The following is an 18,880-nucleotide window of genomic DNA, read 5'->3' as shown; positions in this document are numbered from 1 at the left end:
CTCTTCTTTCCAGTTATCTAGAGTCCCAGGAGAATTATGACACGATGTGCATATGGTGGGGATTGATTTATGATTGGGGATGTGTGTGTCAGGGAAAGGGCAGGAATGGGAGGATAACAAGGACTAACGGTGGGAATGGAGGAGGCACAAACTGGAAATATACTCCTGGATATCAACACTTTGTGTGTGTGTTTGTGGATTCAATACCTATTTACTGACAGGAGAGAGCCCAAGTAAGTTTTGTGAGAGTATTCAATTGTCAGAAAACTCCTAAGCCTGTCCCAGTCTCACCCCTTGTTCTTCCAACTTCTTTGCACCTGGGTTGGTTCTCTAAGCTCCTAACAGTGGGATTAAGAAGCATGTGGGTATTATAGGGAGATAAATCGGGGTGCAAAGATCCTTTATTCATCTCCTGTGAAGAAGGCAACTGGACAGTTTATGAGAGCAACATTCAACTCTGTGAGTATTTCTCAACTTGTGGTGTTTAGGCAGATTATAACTGAAGGGCTTTTGGTGGGGGGGGGCGGGGTAGGGGTTGATCTGGCTCTAAAATAAAGAAATGGAAGAAGAGGACACACTGAACCTGTGGGCCTGGACTGGGGCCGGGAATGAAACTAGGAGAAAACATGAAAGAAATACACCCAAATAGCCTTATAATGTCATGTAGCAAGCTTATAAGTAAAACTTGATCGTTACAAGGTCATTGCAAAACTTGATTACTAAATTCATTTGGAAAGAACTCCAAACTGACCCTCCTTTTTTCTGTGGTTCCATGGCAAACAGTTTTCTGGGAAAGGAGGGATTTGGGGCACTAAATGACCACAGAGAAAACAGTTATTTATTCCTAGGATGTGCTTAAAAAGACCAAGGCACAAGACGGGGGACATGAGAGTGTGAGGATAAGGAGGAAGAAAGCCAAGAGCCGGCACAGGCATGACCTCGGTGCAGTGTGGGTGGCTTAGCCTTCTCTTTCTGAGGTCAAAGTGTTTGTTTGTTCCAGTCTGAAGGAAGGCACTTGTTGGATTTTTGTTTTTATCTTTTCGTGACTTTGGTTTGGGTCGTCCTTGGCTCTCCAAATTATTTGATTCTCTCTGCTTCAGCAGAACCCTTATGGGTTCAACCCCATCAGTGCAGAGAGAACACCCCTGCATCTATCTCCTCCCCAACCCTTCTCTTATAGCCCCTCAGCCTGTATCTTTGCTGAGGAGAGACCGGAAGTCTGGGGTGATAGCAGCAGCATCAGAGATCCTGACTCAAGAACCTTCTGAAACTGCTCTTCCTTAGCTGGAATTTATAAACGATCATCCTCTGTAGCTTCCTACAGCTGAGCTCCATTGCCTTGGCTCTAAGGCGACACCAACCGTGGTTTCCTACCAAACTGCGCCTTGAGGTATTACTCTGCGGCATCCACTTCTTCTTGAAGAACAACGCTTCAGAACCTTCAAAAGGAGAAGAGCTAGCATCGCCTTAAAAATAGAAAGCCATTCTGCCTCACAAAGGAATGGATTGCTTGACACTTTGGGGAGGCAAAAATGTGAAACGTCCTCTTTAGGTAAAATCGAGTCTGACTCTAGATTCGGGATTATTTAGCCCGGGAGATACCCTTTTAATTCCTAGGAAAGCATGGCCAGGATAAGTTTAGCTATGGTGATATCTGTGGCAGACAATACTAACTTCCACCCAGGAAAGGGTCATATTTGTCTGCTCCTCCCAAAGGTTGAACAGGGAGAACGACAGGGCATATCTATGACAGAAACACTCTAGGGGTTAGTACTCAACCTATGTACTCCTATGTACTCAAAAATGAAATATCGTACATGAAATGCACACGAAACATAAACTTATTTTCCACAGTGCAAATCCTGAGGGTTATCTTCGTGATCCAGGGATTAACCAGGCAACTGTTATGTAACTCTTTCTGAAGAGAATTCTTTTACATAATGCATCACACCTAGCATAGACAGGAAGTCTGTACAAGTCCAGAGGTGCAACTTCAAAATTATATGTGAAAACATACAAAAGAAACTTATAAGAAAAAAGGGGACGTATAATCAGGGAAAGATGGAAATCAAGTGTGATTTTTACGTTCTTTGGGACTGCTGTTAGGGATGTCAAAGGAATCCAAGGAAGGTTTAAGACAGAATTTCAAGATGAGGCATAAATTAATAGTCAGGGTTTTTGAGGGATGCAGAGGATTACCCAGCAAGTGCTGAATGATGGTCACCTCTCTGGTACATGACAGGGGATCTTCAGCAGTTGGCCCAGGAGAATGAGTGTAGGAGTGCAGGGGAACCTGTGTCATAATTATAGATTTACTTGCCTGGTTTCCACTACTTATAGGAGGTCTATTGCATAGTTACTCTTTTTCTTATTTCTTATTTACTTTATGCCCTTTTATTTTCCCTATAACTCTAAAAAAGTAGTTATATTTGATTGACTCTATAGATGGAATGAGGAGCAGAGAAGTTATGCAATTTATCCGAGGTCACGTAGACGGTTTTGTGGAGCAGGGATTTGAAACTATGTCTATTTGATTCTAAAACACATTCTCTGTTTTTTAAATTAATTTATTTAGTTTTGAGAGAGAGAGAGAGAGAAAGAGAGAGAGAGAGCACAAGCAGGGGAGGGGCAGAGAGGAGTGACAGAATACCAAGCAGACTCCACGCCATCAGGGCAGAGCCTGATGTGGGGCTTGAACCCATGAACTATGAGATCATGACCTGAGCCAAGATCAAGAGTAGGACTCTTAATCGACTGTGCCACCCAGGAACCCCAAGCACATACCTTTTACATTGCACTGCCCTCAAAGTGTAATTTGACTGATTAGTTTACCTTAGGCCCTCATATTGTAGACTCACATGGTGGGATCCTAATTAGACTTGCTAGATAAAATAAAATGTTTCAGTAAAATTAGAATTTCAGATAAACAATGAATAATTCTCTTAGTATAAGTATATACCATACAATATTTGGGATATACTTATACTAAAAATATTTGTTATTTATCTGAAATTCAAATTTAATTGGGTGCCCTGTATTTTTATTTGCTAAATCTGGTAATCCTAGTCCTAGTAAACTCTCCAGATGAGAGAAAGGAAAGTTTGTGGTATGTTAACATTTTGAAAGAATTGAGAAGTCACAAAAACTTGATCTGGGAGAAATTGTCTAGTTTTCCTCTATGACTTTGTCAGAGTTGGGATGTGTCAGTTAGCGGTGGTAAACTCTGACAATAATGGGTCTCTTGGCTGCCTACTAGCAAGTTACATGGTCCCAACCACATTCAGATGAGGCACAAACTTTGACTGTTTACTAGGGCAGAAGAGGGACCAAGCACAAGGACTGGATTCAGTGAGCAAAGGAGCTGGCAGCCTATTTCCAAAAGCCACTGAGAGCTTTGTGAGATGAAGGCCAAATGATGCCTTCTCTATGGTTTGATGGAGAAGTCACAGGGTTAGGATCTTGCAACCCAATATCCCAAGTATTAGTTCAATTTTTCCACTTATTTATTCACCCACTCGACAAATATATATGTCACACCTGCTATGCTCCAGGCACTGTTGTAGGTTCTAAGGTCACAGAAATGAATGAAAACTGAAAAAAAAAAAAAAAAACAGGCTTATGGAACACATTCCAGTGGGGAACTTAGATAAAATCCATGGCATAAGCAAGTGATCCAGAGCCCTAGCCAGGTGCACCACCCCTGGTACCCACTCACAGATTAGTCAATGTGTTTCTATTGAAGAACTTGAGAATCAGCAGGAGAAAATGAAAATAGTAAGTGGGGAAAAGAAGATAAGGAAAACATATCTTTTGGCAAAGATAGTAATTTAACCTTATTTGAAAGTAATCAGAAAAAGTTGATGAACTCAAAGTCATACAATATAAGATTTGAGGGATGTTCAGTGTGGCAGAAAAAGAGAAAGATGGTTAGCACGGGCCAAAGAGTGTCAGGGAGAGTTGAAGCTAATAATATTAGCATAAGTCTATAATTTACAGATTATATAAATCTTCCAGGTAACAGAGTATGAGATGGTTTTGCTCAGAATAAGTGATTAAGGCTACTGAGAAGTTGTTCAGCACTTTCTAGAATCTTCCTTCTGAGGATAGGTGTTATCAACTTTTGTGATAGAAAAGGAGAAAGGAAAAAAAAAGTCATCCTTTGGCCTAGTATATGTATTTTTTAATTTTATCTTTTTAACACACCTCTATTTTTACTTGAAGAATGACAATGTACATTTCTGTAGCTAAAATCAAAGTCTGTGAAAGTCACATTGGATAAGTTCCATGATTTGGATAGAAGAAAATATTGGACATTTCAGAGAAATGTGTGACTTAAGAACCTCACGTCTGGATATGGAGCTAAAGCACAAATTTACTACTTAGTCACCCTCCATTGATGTGTGTGTGTGTGTGTGTGTGTGCGCGTGTGTGTACTGGAATGGATCGGATACTATGTGGGTGTTAGTATCCCTGGTGCAGAGCTTCCCCAGGTGCTATCCCCCAGAACTAGAGAAGTAGAGAACTAGAGAACTAGAGAACTAGAGAAGTATCTTGATCACATGAGGATTAGACAAAATAAGGATTATAGAGAAAGAAGCCCATAAAATGTGAGTCAATAAACATCCAGAGTCGGGTTATTTTGCAGTTGGGTGGAAAAATATATAAAGTTTAAAGAACATACCAATGCTGTAAAGACTATAGTCAGCATTTAGTCCATTTCCTTGGCTTTACAGATGGTGGAACTGGTGATCACGGAGAAGTACATATCATAATAAATCAGAAAACTAATGACACATGGAAAGCTAGGGACAATTTATTGAAACATGTCTATTTAGATTTTGGGGGATTATTGTAGATTAAAATAGACTTTAAATCTATTCATTGTCAGTCTATGTTAAGTGCCTCCATTGATATTTTCTTGACAATCTCTTTAAAAGATGATAAATTCTTCCCTTTTATGTCAACACAAAATCCTAAGTTTTTCTGGAGTGTCCAATGAGGGTTTAAGAAGCAATGGTCCCTGTACCCTGAAGGGCTTTCTTTTTTTTCTCCCACTGCCTAAGGAGCCTGAAAGAGAACAACCAGACACCCAAGGACATCAGAATGAGTGACAACACTGCTTTGGCTCCTCCAGCTTCAAACCAGGGTCCCACTACCCCACGCAAAGGGCCCCCCAAGTTCAAGCAGAGGCAGACTCGCCAATTCAAGAGCAAACCTCCTAAGAAAGGGGTGAAAGGGTAAGACCAAATTAAAAAGAAGACTCTATTTTTTCCCCACAACCCTGCTTTGGTTTTGAGAAATAAGTGCTCATAAACGTAAACAGACTTACAAAGGCTTCCACCCTCTGCTCTATTTTCCTCTCTACCACAATCTTCGCTGAATCGTGTCCTTAGCCCTGGAATCCTTTCTCCCTCACCAACCAGGTCTGTGGTGACATTTAGCATGGCAAATGGGGCCTATCACAGCAAACTTCGACTTGACCTTCCAGACTCTTCTTGACCACTCCTCCTCACCAGCACACCCTGTGATTTAATCTGGAATACTAAAACACTGGCCATTGCCAGAACACAGAGTTTATTCAGTTTATTTGTATGGCAACAAATGTTATGCCTTCAGTTCTTTGCTTTTTTTCTGGCCAAATTCTATTTATTCTTTAAGATATGCTCATTTGTTAATTTCCTTTTGGACGCCATTACTGACTCTCTTATTAGACAAGTGTGATCATTACTTCTATGTTTGCATTTCATACATTCAGCTATCACAACTTGTATTATTTTACACTACATCAGTTTACCTACATCTGTTCTCAGGGATTGAAGTCCTTCAAAGAAAATTTATTATTTTTTCCCTAATTCCCTATGCTCAATACGATGCCTGACATATAGTAAATGCTTTGATAAATGCTTTTGGATAACTGATCAAATGGATAAATTGATCACTTTAATGCCTTTCATACTGTGTTTTCATTCCAATTTCTATTTTTAAAAGTGGAACGTGACTAAATTGCCCCCATGATGGTGCTATTTGGTTCCCAGTTGTCGTAGGCTATATTCTTACAAGGGAAAAAAATCTCTCTCCAAGGGGACACACTGTCTGAAAACAGCCTGAGTGACATCGCCTTTGCTCTGGGTCAATGCAAATTAAAGGTGTTTCACAAAGACAAAAACCTAAACCTCTTCTTCCCCTTTCATCAGGAAACTCTCTATATGAGTAATTCCAAGATCTTTTCACTCTTTCAGCTAATTTTTAATTTTTCTTTTTCCCCCAGGTTTGGAGATGACATTCCAGGCATGGAGGGGCTAGGAACAGGTGAGCCACCAAAAGATCTGGACTTTCACTCGGAATTTCACTACTATACACACTTTAGGCCTCAAACGGCTGTGAAAAGTTAAAAGAAATACCTGAGGCAGCAGATCCTTGAAGGCACAGAAATGTGGGGTTTAATTTTACCTCCTAAGTAAGTGCACGTGTGCCCAGCGGAAACACACCTACAGGAATCAAGCTAAGGCCCAGAGTTACTAAACCCTCTTCTGTTAAGCAACTCTTGAGGACATATAATGGTTGAGTTGTAGACTTTCAATGTAGAAAGATTCTCAGGGTTAGTCCATCCCAACTTCATTATTTCTTCAGAAGAGAAACCTGAGGCAGAGAGAAATTAAGGGACAATCTGAGGCCCCCGAGTGAGATATTGGAAAAAAGGGTGGGGCCTGGCAAACCACTATGTAACCAACTTCCTCTTTTTACACATCCTCTAGCACCCAGAGCAGGGCCTGCACCCTGAATGTATCCAATACGAAATTTCGGTTGACTAGAATAACTTGATTTGTTGGCTAATGAACACAAATTACCAGATATTCCTCTTAATAATATTAAACTTTATTTTTTAGGGCAGTTTTAGGCTGACAGAAAATTTAAGCAGAAAGTATGGAGCTCCTACATGCCCCCTTTGCCACCTTCCTCCTCCTGCACATAGTTCCCCCTACTATTAGCATCCTGCATGAGTGTGGCACATTTGTTACAATTGGTGAACCAGTAGTGGTAACATTATTATCAACTAACACTCATAGTTTATATTAGGATTCATTCTTTGTGTTGTCCAGTTCTATGGGTTTTGACAAATGCGCAACGTTGTGTATCCACCATTACAGGTATATACAGAATATATGCTCTAAAAATCCCCTGTGTTCCATCTGTTCATCCCTCCTCCCACCTCCACAAACTCTTAACAACCACAAATCTTTTTACTCTCAAGGGTTTTGCCTTTTCCAGACTGTCATATGGTTGGAATCACACAATATACAGATTTTCCAGACTGATTTCTTTCACTTAGCAATGTTTATTCATTTAAGGTTCCTCCATGTCCTATGTGGCTTGACAGCTCATTTCTTTTTACCACTGAATAATATTTCATTGAATGGCTGTATCAGAGTTTGCTTATTTTATTGAAAGACATTTTGTTGCCTCCAAGTTTTCACAATTATGAATAATACTGCTATAAACACAATTGTGCATGTTTTTGTGTGAACATGCTTTAAACTCATCCAATATTCTTTTGACAAATGATGTAATTGGCAATCAGTGTCCTTACCAGGCAATTCTCAGTGTACTTGCTTTTTGCAGTCAAGTGCCACCCCTGGGATCTCAAATTCATTTTCTAGCTCCTTTATAGAGCTCATTTCGCTGTTCTTCTAAATCAACTGCTTCTGTATTTTGGCCAGGTGTATAGAAGACCAGTAGGTTGGCTTTGGGCTTATGTTTAACTCTGCCAACATATTTGGAATACTAGAAAGAGCTTTACACTGAAGGGAGATTTGAAATCTTTGGCTTGGTTCTAGTCCCATCCTGTAACTCTGATTTTTTTTTAATAGGTTTTTAATCTCTTTAGTTTCCAGTCAGCTTCTCTGTAATCCAGGGATAATAATATTTTATTGCCTGAAGCAAAAAATTGGATTAGTAGATGTCTTGAGATTATTTCTCAGTATGTGATTGGGCATTGTAGGCATTTCCAAATGTAAGGGAACAAAAGAGTGCATCAGAGAAGCCCAAGGAATGCATCTGAATTGGTAGGGGGTAAGAAGACAGTGGATTTCCAGATTGTGGGGATTTAAAGTGCTTCTATTTCCCATTTTAACCCTTGGCCTGACTAGAATTCCACTTGTGTTCCTTCCGTAGTGGTTGTGCTTTGGGGAGACCCCGTTTGATCAGTGATATGCACCCCCTCAGGCTAGCTCCAGTCAAAAGCCTTGGGTAATCGCTTCAAAGAGGTACAGAATGAAACCAGTGAAGATGCCTACTAAGTGGAGTCTGTTCTGGGGGCATCAGAACCCAATTGGTCTGATCCTTTCTGGGCTGCAGGGCCATTCTAGATAACTTCCTGGTTGCTGAGACAACAAGTAGGAGAGAGGAGTGAGGTGTCTCTGCCGAAAGAATGTCTTGCTGAGCACAAGAGGCTCTGAAGGGTTGGGGTGGTGGTGGTGAGGCGGACTTACAAGTTCTTCTTCCCTCTTCTGCAGATATCACGGTGATTTGCCCCTGGGAGGCGTTCAGCCACCTGGAATTGCATGAGCTTGCTCAGTTTGGGATCATCTGATGCACCTGAGGTTCTGCCACTTTCAACAGCATCTGCTGTAATTTTGCTTACTTTTGCCCTATTGATCTGCCAGAGTCTTGAAATTCAGCTGTTCGGAAGTGGTTTCTTCAGCTTACACAGTCATTTCCCCCTAAATTGCTATGAAGAGTTCTCTTGGTGTGAGATTCTCTCTTGCCCTATAGTTCAGCTCAGAACAATGGATGCAAATAGACTTTTGTTAGGACATTTCAAATTTTCCTATCAGCTGGTTAGAATTCAGTGATAGTTCTTGAAATTTTGTTTATCTGTTAAGTCCTTCAAATTTACTTTTTGCCAGGCAGTCGCTACAATTAATAGTAGTTTTTAAGATAACATTTTTTCACCCCCCCTTCCCCTTCTCATTTAATAAAGGAGATACTTACCTTGAATCTTATGATGAAGTCGTAGTAAATGCTATATACAAATATCTGATGCCCTCTTCTGAAAGTCAGTTCAGCAAAGAGGGCACAGTTGTACAGGAAATAAACACAATGCATGTAAAAGAGCATAGGAATAAAGTCAAGTTCTGATTCCACTTTGTAACTTGTAAATCGTACATTTTCTGTGTCTAAATTTGGAGACGGAAACTCAGGAATCTGTTAACGTGAACCTTCCTTTTAGTGTCCTGGCTCAGTTGATTGAAAATATTTATATGCTACGGAATTTAGACTCAGATGGGACAGGTAGTTGAACCCTCTGAATAAAATGATGGTTTGCTTCACCTCTGAGGTTGTGTCAAATGTAATGTGCACATAGCCATCTTTCCCCAATACTTTCACGGCAATTGTGCAATTCAATTGCTGCCCCTACATGACCTGGATGCCTTGGGTACTAGCAGTATTGATTTCTTCACTTCAGTTTCATAATCTGTGGTAAAAGAATGGGGAAAATTAACTGAAAAGAAAGACAGGGTTACAGAGACAAAAGAGATCTGGGTTCTAATCCTGGCTTGACCAGTACATTACTCTGCAATTTTGGACAAAAATCTTTCGGCTTGGATCTTCTGGTTTGCCTGAATTAGGCCATCTAGGTTCACAGTATTGATAATTCCACAACTTTGAGGTCTGCAGAGTGTGAGTGTGAAAATCAAAGAGTTCAGCACTCAAGAAAATGTCTTGTGCTGCAGGCTCTGCACTGTTTTGCACAAATGACCTAGTCACCTCTGGCCAAAACATTAGAAGCCCAAGGGAGGAATCTGGATTGGTTGGGGTAAGGAGATGTCCAGACCATGGGAATTTAAAGCACTCCTATGTTTCATTTTAATTCTTGGCCTGGCTAGAAGTCCATTGCTGTTCTTCCTTAGTAGAGAAGAGGGGCACCTGGGTGGCTCAGTTGGTTGGACATCCACCTTAGGTCATGATACCATGGTTCATGAGTTTGAGCCCCATGTTGGGCTCTATGCTGACAGCTCGGAGTCTGGAGCCTGCTTCGGATTCTGTGTCTCCCTCTCTCCCTGCTACTCTCCAGCTCATGCTCTGTCTCTCTCTGTCTCTCAGAAATAAACATTACAAATTTTTAAAAAAAAAAAGAAAAGAAAAAGTACAGAAGAAAAAATAAAGCATAAAATCTAAGAGTTGGAACTGTGACATGCAGGAAGTACAGTGATGATGTATAGGCACTTCCCCTCCAGCAGGAAGTCCTGCTTCCGCTCATGCTCCTATTTTCAAGTGAGAGACTCCACTTGATGGTCAGAGCCTCCGGGTGTGCTTGTTCATTCCCGTGCCCTTCAGGTAGGGAGGTCTGTGTTCTTCTCCAGTTCAGTGAGATTTCTCCATTGGATTACTTTGCAAATGTTTCCTAAACATTTTAAGAATGCACCCAGAGGAACATATTCAATGGTCAGGCTAGAGAAAGATCTAGAAACCATGCTGCATGAAAAATTGTTGAAGGAACTGATAATATTTAGGCTAGATGAGAAAACCATAATTGCCAGCAAATATTTGAAAAGTTGTAATGAGTGGGATGAAGCAGGTCTATTTTGTGAAGTATAGCATTTAGTGGTAAGCTAGATCAGATATAATTGAAAGCCATTCAAATTCTAGAATTCTGTCCTTTCCATTTCAAATTCTATGTCTACCATTTCTATTATTCCTAATAAGAAACAAGAAAACCTTTCTCATATAAATAGCACACATATGAAAGAGAATAAAGGTAAATCATGGTCTCCATCAAAGTCCTGGCAGCAGAAATGTCATACTCAGAGTAACTGAGGAAATTTTAACAAAGGAACTATTTAAGGCTTGGGGTGGGGAGAGTGCCTGGGTGGCTCAGTGGTCGGACTTCAGCTCATTCATGATCTCGTAGTTCATGAGTTCAAGTCCAGTGTTGGGCTCTGTGCCGACAGCTTGGAGCCTGGAGCCTGCTTCGGATTCTGTGTCTCCCCCTCTCTCTACCCCTTCCCTGATCACGCTCTGTTGTCTCTCAAAAATAAATAAACATTAAAAAAATTTTTTTAAACGCTTGGAAAAGGCCTGGCTGGCTCAGTGGGTAGAACATGTGACTCTTGAGCTTGAGTTCATTAGTTCAAGTCCCACATTGGGTGTAGAGCTACCTTAAAAAAAAAGGAGAGAGTAAGGTAAGAAGGCTTGGGAAGGGTTAAGGAATATCTAAAAAAGATAGGACAGTAACTTGGGGCTGGCTACAGTGTTGAAACTACAATATTTCAAACCCTAGGCCTGAAGGAATCCCAGTAGGTCTTCTCTCTAAGAAAGGCCACTGAGGGGGCTGTAGAAGGACACAGAAACCTCACAGGGATCCTGTGAGTAATCAGGAGGGAGTGGGGATGAGGCTGATAAATAACCCAATGTTATTCTTCTCTCATTCTCTACTCTTCTGCGGATGCCTCCGATTGGATAAACCCAATTGGAAGTCAAAGGACAAAGGAGCCCATTGACATTGTCTAAAGTTGATTCCAACAACAGGGATCAGGTGGAGAAGGGTAGAGAGTGGAGGGGCAAATGGGAATTATCCAGCTGGGCACTGTATCAAAGAACAGAAACCATTCGTCCACCAGAGCTTGTTAGTTGGAGTTGGGAAATAAGCCTGTGTATGCGCAAAACCTAAGGTATGTGTAAACCAAAGGTGGAGGAAGGATAATGTCAGGCAGAACACAACAGAAAAAAGAGAACAATCCCAGAAGGAAGTTATCATAGCATTCCGTGATTTGGAGGATTTTTTGAAATGTTCTAACACTTTCTTGATAATAAAAACCATTGAGGATTTCTTGTTAAAAACACAAAATTTGGGCCACATTTTGGATTTTCTGAAGAAAAGTCTCCAAGGGTGAGATCTAAACATCTTTTGTTTTCAAGAAGGACTCCAGGTGATTCTCACATTTGTACCACCTTGAAAACACTGATGCCGTCCAAGCCTACGTTAGGAAATGTTAGGAATTAGAGAATTCTAATAACATCCAGGTGACTGGTTTCACTGGGCCTACTTGCCATAAAAACATATGTAAATTATGTGAGAACAGGGGCTACCATTTATGTGTTCTGACTCTTTTAGACTAATAGACATGCCTCATGACTTCAGACCTAACCCAGTTAAATGCTTCTCAAATTGTACAGAATGTCAGAGTCCAGAAGGTAAGTGTTAGACTGAGGCAGTTCCAAGAAATATTGGGCCAAATAGGCACCATTACTCCTGGGGTGGACTTCTTACCATTGTCTCACATGGCTGCCCTCGGTCTGTAGTCAATGTCACTTTCTGTCCTCATTTGTCCCCTCTGACTGGAGTAGGGGGACCAGGGAGGGAGAGAGCTTTGTCTCAGCAGGTGGAAGCCGTGACCTTCACTTATCTGTCACCCCTTTTGTATTTGTTCCCATCAATGGGTAGAAGTTGGGGTTGATGGTGCTGGTGATGTAGGCAGCAACTCCCATTCTAGAGCTCAGGAGCGTTAGTCAGAGCAGAAAAAAGTGTGTAAGGAGGAAATGCTCTTCTGGAGGGCCCCACTGTGGGCAAATATACACAGTTGTTACTAAACAATTGAGACTGTGCAGTTGACCTCTAATATTTTTCTTTGCACCATGAGAAAAACAAGAATCACTATAAACTGAGAAAAGAAGGGAGAGTATTTTCTCAACAACTAAAGAAGTGAAGGGAAAACACACATAAATAAGACTAATCAATATGACTAATATCTTGCACAAGAGGAAAACCAATAACATAAGACTGGCAACACAACAACTAATATTATGAGAACAGAGATAATATGACACTGAATTTTTTTTTTTAAAGACGTATTTTATAAAAGGCTAGAGGGAAAGGCTTATTTACACAAGCCACAAAAATTGTGTATGTGTATAAACTAGCACAGTGCTTTCTGCAACTCAAAATGAAGTATTTGACTTTCTTCTTTTTCAAGGGCAGAGCCAGGCTGATGAAAACTGAAATTTAAAACCAGATTCATAAACCGATTGTGCGCATCAGTCACACCATGTCATGATAAAATAATCATGAGGCTTGGGTTCTGCCTGGCTGAGCTGCACAGGATCCGCTAGACATCTTCTTGGTCTCAGTGTTTGAGAATAAAGCAAAGATATTGGATTAAATAATTGCTAAGGTCGCTTGCAGCTCAAAATTCTAAAAACCAAGTAATAAATCTAAGCATATTTCAAACATGAAGAAACCGTTCTCTTTCTGGCCAGAAGTCCTAAGGCACTGTTTCCAGCTCTTTTCAAGTATAACACTGCCACCTGCTGTGATGAATGAACACTTCATGAACTTGAAGACCATTTGCAATGGAAAACTTTTAAGTCCATTGAGCTAGTTCTGAATTTGTTCCCACTCATTGGCCAATTTAAAATGGACCACTTGGTTATTCATGTGTATCAAGTGCATGTTTATTCAGGCATAAGATAAACATTAAAGGAGTATACATGCAAATGAGGTAAGTTTCATTTACCCAATGCTTTCTGTCTCCCTCCTGTTCTTAGTTAATCCTTGTTATTAGTTTGTTGTACATACTTCCAGAGACAATGTTATGTGTATACATTGTTTTCTTTGCATGATGATAGCATACTGTATTCACTATTCTATACCTTGCTTTTCTACCTATCTTATCTTGGGGATTGCTTCATGTTCGTTCATTTTCATACACCTCATAGGTTCCATTTATATGATTGAATTCTAATTCACTTATTTAGTCTCATACTGATGGTCGTTTAGGATATGTTTAGACTCTTACGTCTTTCATTAATTGTCTGCACATGTATGACACTTTTGCACAGATTTATCTCCAGGGTAAATTCTTAGTAGTAGAATGGATAGATTCTGAAGGAAAGAGATTGCCAAATTAGCCTCCAAATAATTTGTAATTGCTAACACAAAATGCACAATTATATACACTTTCCCTAACACTCTTGTCTACACAGATTATTAAATTTTTATTTTGCCTGAGAGTGAGCAAGTTTTCATGTTTAAAAATCACTTTTGGGGTGTCTGGGTGGTTCAGTTGGTTAAGCATCAGACTTCGGCTCAGATAATGGTCTAACCGTTCATGAGTTCGAGCCTCAGGTCGGGCTCTGTGCTGACAGCTTGTAGCCTGGAGCCTGCTTTGGATTCTGTGTCTCCCTCTCTCTCTGCCCCTCCCCTGCTCATGCTCTCTCTGTCTGTCTCTCTCTATCAAAAATAAATAAACATTAAAAAATGTTTTTAAACAAATAAAAAAATCACTTTTGCATCTTTATAAATTGTCTTCTTAAGTGTTTTGCCTGTTTTCCAATAAAATGATTGATCTTTGTACTGAATTATAAGATACTGATCTCTGTTTTCCTATCAATCTATCTGAATGAAAATATTTGTCTTTATCTGTAGTAAAAACATTTTTCCTATTTGGTTTCTTAGTTTTTTATTTTCCTTTATATTATTTTTTATCAGGTAAACCTTTATTTATTTATTTATTTATTTATTTATTTATTATCTATTTATATTTTGAGAGAGAGACAGGGAGAGAGTGCCCACATGCATGCAAAAGGGGGAGGGGCAGAGAGAAAGGAAGAGAGAGAATTCCAAACAGGCTTCACTCTGTCAGCACAGAGCCTAACATGAGGCTTGATCTCATGAACCCTGAGATCATGACCTGAGCAGAAATCAAGACTTGGTCACTTAACTGACTGTGTCACCAACGCGCCCCTGATTTTAATGACCTCTGTATAGTTTTGTTTTACTTAGGTTTTCCCATTCCAAATTTGCAAAAAATTTCACGTTTTCTCCCAAGTTTTTTCTTTCATGTTTTACTTTAAATCTTGGATTCATCTGAAAGTTAGTATTGTAGAATGTATTTTTTCCCAGGTAAACAGCCATATATCCTAATGGGATTTATTTATTTAACAATCCATGTTCCCATTAATTTACTGAATTTCTGTATTTATCACAGTGGCTCTATTTCTGTCATTTTATGTTGATCTATTTCTATTTTTTTTTTTTATAAATTTTTTTTGTAATGTTTATTTATTTTTGAGACAGAGAGAGACAGAGCATGAACGGGGGAGGGTCAGAGAGAGAGGGAGACACAGAAGCCGAAACAGGCTCCAGGCTCTGAGCTGTCAGCACAGAGCCCGACGGGGCTCGAACCCACGGACTGTGAAATCATGACCTGAGCCAAAGTCGGACGCTCAACCGACTGAGCCACCCAGGCGCCCCAATGTTGATCTATTTCTAAATAGCTACCCACTTCAGAGTATGTTATAAGACCTGAGAAAACTTCCATTGCCTCATTATGATTCTTTTTCATATATTTTCTGGGTATTATTGCATATTTATTTTTTCATGTATAATTTAGAATCAGCTTGTCTAGCTTCTTCCACTCTCATCCTGTGTGTGAACCCTCCTAAAAAATTACCTTGGAATTCTTTTTATTGTGGTAAAAAAACACATATAAAATTTACCCTCTTACATTTTTGTGTACAATATTGTTAACTATAAGTACAATGTTGTATAGCAGATCCCTAGAAATGGCTCACCTTGTATGACTAAAACTCTATACCTATTAAATAGTAGCCTCCCAATACCCATCCCCAACCTGACCCTGGAAACCACCATTCTATTTTGTCTTTCTGTGACTAACTTATTTAACTTAGCATAATATCCTCAAATTTCATCCATGTTGTAGCATATGAAAATATTTCATCATTTTTCATGGCTGAATAATATTTCATTGTATGTATATTCAACATTTTCTTTATTCATTCTTCTATCAATAGACATTTAGCTTGTTTCCACCTTCTAGCTATTGTGCATAATGCTTCAATAAACATGGAGGGGTGTGCAAATGTCTCTTTGAGATGCTAATTCAAATATTTTGGATCATATGATAAGTCTGTTTATTTTTTGGGGGGCTTCCACACTTTTCCATAGGAGCTTCACCATTTTACCTTCCCACCAAAAGTGCACAAGGCTTCCAACTTCTCCACATCCTTGCAAACACTGATTTTCTGGGACATTTTTTTGTTTGTTTATTTTTTATAATGGTTATACTAACAGGTATGAAATAATATCTTATTTGTGGTTCTGATTTGCATTTCACTCATGTTTTGTGATGTTGAGTATGGTTTAGTGAGGTTTTCACATCCTGTTGGCCATTTGTTATGTTTTCTTTGGAGAAATGTCTATTCAAGTCCTTTGTCCATTTATTAATCAAGTTATTTGGGATTTCTTTTTTTTTTCTTCTTCTTCTTCTTTTTTTTTTTTTTTGGTATTGAATTGTAAGAGTTCATTATGGGCATTAATCTCTTACCGGATATATGGTTTTTAAATATTTTCTCCTATTCAATAGGTTTCCTTTTCATTTTGTTGACTGTTTCCTTTGCTGTACATAAGCATTTTAGTTTGATGTAGTCCCGCTTTTCTATTTTTGTTTTTGTTGCCTGTGCTTTAGGTGTTATATCAATGAAATCATTACCAAGACCAATGTTATGAAAGATGTCATCTAGGTTTTCTTCTAGGAATATTATGGTTTTAGGTCTTTAAGTCTTGATACCCATTTTGAGTTGATTTTTATGAATGGTGAAATATAGAGTTTAATTTCATACTTTTGCATGTGGATATACAGTTTCCCCATCACCATTTGTTGAAGAGACTATCTTTCCCCATTGGGTAGTATGGCACCCTTGTTGACCATTTGACTGTATTGGTTTACTTTTGGGCATTCTATTCTGTTCCATTGATCTATATGTCTGTGGTTATGCCAATACCACACTGTTTTGATTACTGGGGTCTTGTAATATGTTTTCAAATGAGGAAGTCTTGGGTCTCCATGTTTGCCCTTTTTCAAGATCATTTTGGCTATTGGGGGACCTTTGTGATTCTAGATGCAATTAGGGATTATTTTTTATATTTATGTCAAAGCACTATTGAGATTTTGGTAAAGATTGCATTTAACTTATAGATTGCTTTGGGTAGTATGTACATTTTAACAATACTAAGTCTTCCAATCCATGAACATAGGATATTTAAAATTTTTTTTTTATCCATTCAATCACTCTATGTCTTTTCGCTGGAGAATGTAATCCATTTTCATTTCTAATAAGGAAGGATTTACTATTGCTCTTTTGTTAAATGTTTTTTGTCTGTCTTGTAGCTTTTTTGCTCTGTCTTCCTCTCTTGCTAATTTCTTTTTTATTTCATTGATTTTATATAGTGATATGCTTTGATTCTTTTCTTATTTTTTTTTTTGTGTGTATCTCATGTAAGTAATTTTTTTCTGGTTATCATACTTATAATAATCTATTTTGAGCTGATATCTTAAACTTCAATGGCATACAAATACTTTACACTTTTACTCCCCTTTTCTATGTTATTGATGTCGCAAATTACATCTTTTCATATTGTGTATCCCTGAACATATTTTTATAGTTATAGTTCTATTTTTGTATTTTAACTTCTATACCAGAATAAAGGTGATTAACATATGACCATTACAGTATTACAATATTCTTTATTTTTCTCTATATTTACTGTTATCAGTAAGGTTTATATTTTCATATGCTTTTGTGTTGCTGTTTAGTGTCTTTTTGTTTTCATTTGAAGAACTTCCCTTCTATTTCTTGAAAGGTATTGTGTCTGTTTACAAAATGTTGGACCAAATAAAGTGCTGACCTTGAGTGGAACAAATTAGTTTTTGAAAATAAGCTGACATTTGCCAAAAGAAAAAAAAATACATATACATTTTGGTATTTTCCAAATCCTCTCAACTTGAAATTATTTTATTTATTTAGTTAGTTATTTGGGCCTGAATAATGTCATGGTGGAAGGTTGTGAGATGCAGACAAGGAAGATAATGATCAGAACAGGAAAAAGAAGCAAATGGCATGCTTTGGTTATAGCAATTCAATAGACCCTCTGATAGACATTTTTGGAGGCTTATTAGGATGAGACCCAGCCAAGACAAACTCTGGAGTCACAGAGATAAACAGCTTGCTTCTCCAAATGTATTTTCTCATCTGTAAAGTGGAGAAAGTAGCATCTGTTTCATGGGGGTATTTTTTGAAGATTATATGAGATAAGAACGTAATACCAAGCTCATAGTAAATGCTCAATGATCACAGTATAATTGTTATTGTCATTGTTATTATTATCATGAATCTCTTGCTCTCAAGATGCTTATAGCCTAGCACAGGGCACGGTTTGATATGAAATCACACTGAAGGGAGCCATCAACTGCATGACAGTACTGGTAGATGTGTCTGTGGGGGATGAGTTTTGAACTTAGGAAGAGTAATAATTTAGGTGAATCTGCCCATTGCTCTCCGTTTCTATAGTCTTCTGGATCAATTATTACAACCAACTTCAAATAATCCTTCTGTTCTCACCCCTGTCCCCCAATTCATCCTTCAGATTGCAGCCATAGTGTCTGTTTTCCCAGAACTTAGAATGTAAACTCCACGAAAAAAGTGACCTTAAAGTATTATTCTTGGCTGTTTTCTCAGTGTCTGTCATGGAGTCAGGCAGACAGTAGGCACTCAATAGATATTTGCTGAATTAATGAATAAGTAATGAAGTAAAAGACTCTGGCCCTAACATTGCTATCCTAGCCTAAAGGAACCCTCTTTCATGTTGACTTTGTATTCATGAGAGCTCACTTGGCAAAACTGGCAAAATATTATGCTGATCTAGATGAGCATTGTACTCTCAGCTGAAACTTCTACATATACTCTCTCTCTTCCTAAAAATCAAGAAACATCATGAACAATGTCAGTTAAAGACATATCAACAGCACCTTGCTTGCATATCCTTCACGGGCTTACCAAATTCTATTGATTTATGTTTTTA

General features: G+C 38.7%; 1 protein-coding gene across 2 annotated transcripts in view; it reads left to right on the top strand.

Moving 5' to 3' along the window:
- PDE6H (phosphodiesterase 6H) overlaps positions 1 to 9,329 on the top strand; it is a 182,384-nt gene extending 173,055 nt beyond the window's left edge. Inside the window, exons 1-4 of one of the 2 annotated variants that reach the window (XM_058743592.1) lie at positions 338 to 459; positions 5,064 to 5,237; positions 6,269 to 6,309; positions 8,514 to 9,329. In XM_058743592.1, the coding sequence (XP_058599575.1) occupies positions 5,104 to 5,237; positions 6,269 to 6,309; positions 8,514 to 8,590 (252 nt within the window). In that variant the 5' untranslated portion in view covers positions 338 to 459; positions 5,064 to 5,103 and the 3' untranslated portion in view covers positions 8,591 to 9,329. Of the gene's footprint in view, positions 1 to 337; positions 460 to 5,063; positions 5,238 to 6,268; positions 6,310 to 8,513 lie in introns of those variants that run through there. The other variant, XM_058743593.1, reaches the window with a different exon arrangement.
- Positions 9,330 to 18,880: the final 9,551 nt, after the last annotated feature.

This window comes from Neofelis nebulosa, chromosome 8 (genome assembly GCF_028018385.1).
Source record: "Neofelis nebulosa isolate mNeoNeb1 chromosome 8, mNeoNeb1.pri, whole genome shotgun sequence".
Lineage (NCBI taxonomy): Eukaryota > Metazoa > Chordata > Mammalia > Carnivora > Felidae > Neofelis > Neofelis nebulosa.
The sequence above is the reverse complement of the archived record's forward strand: the minus strand, read 5'-3'. Positions and strand labels throughout refer to the sequence as shown.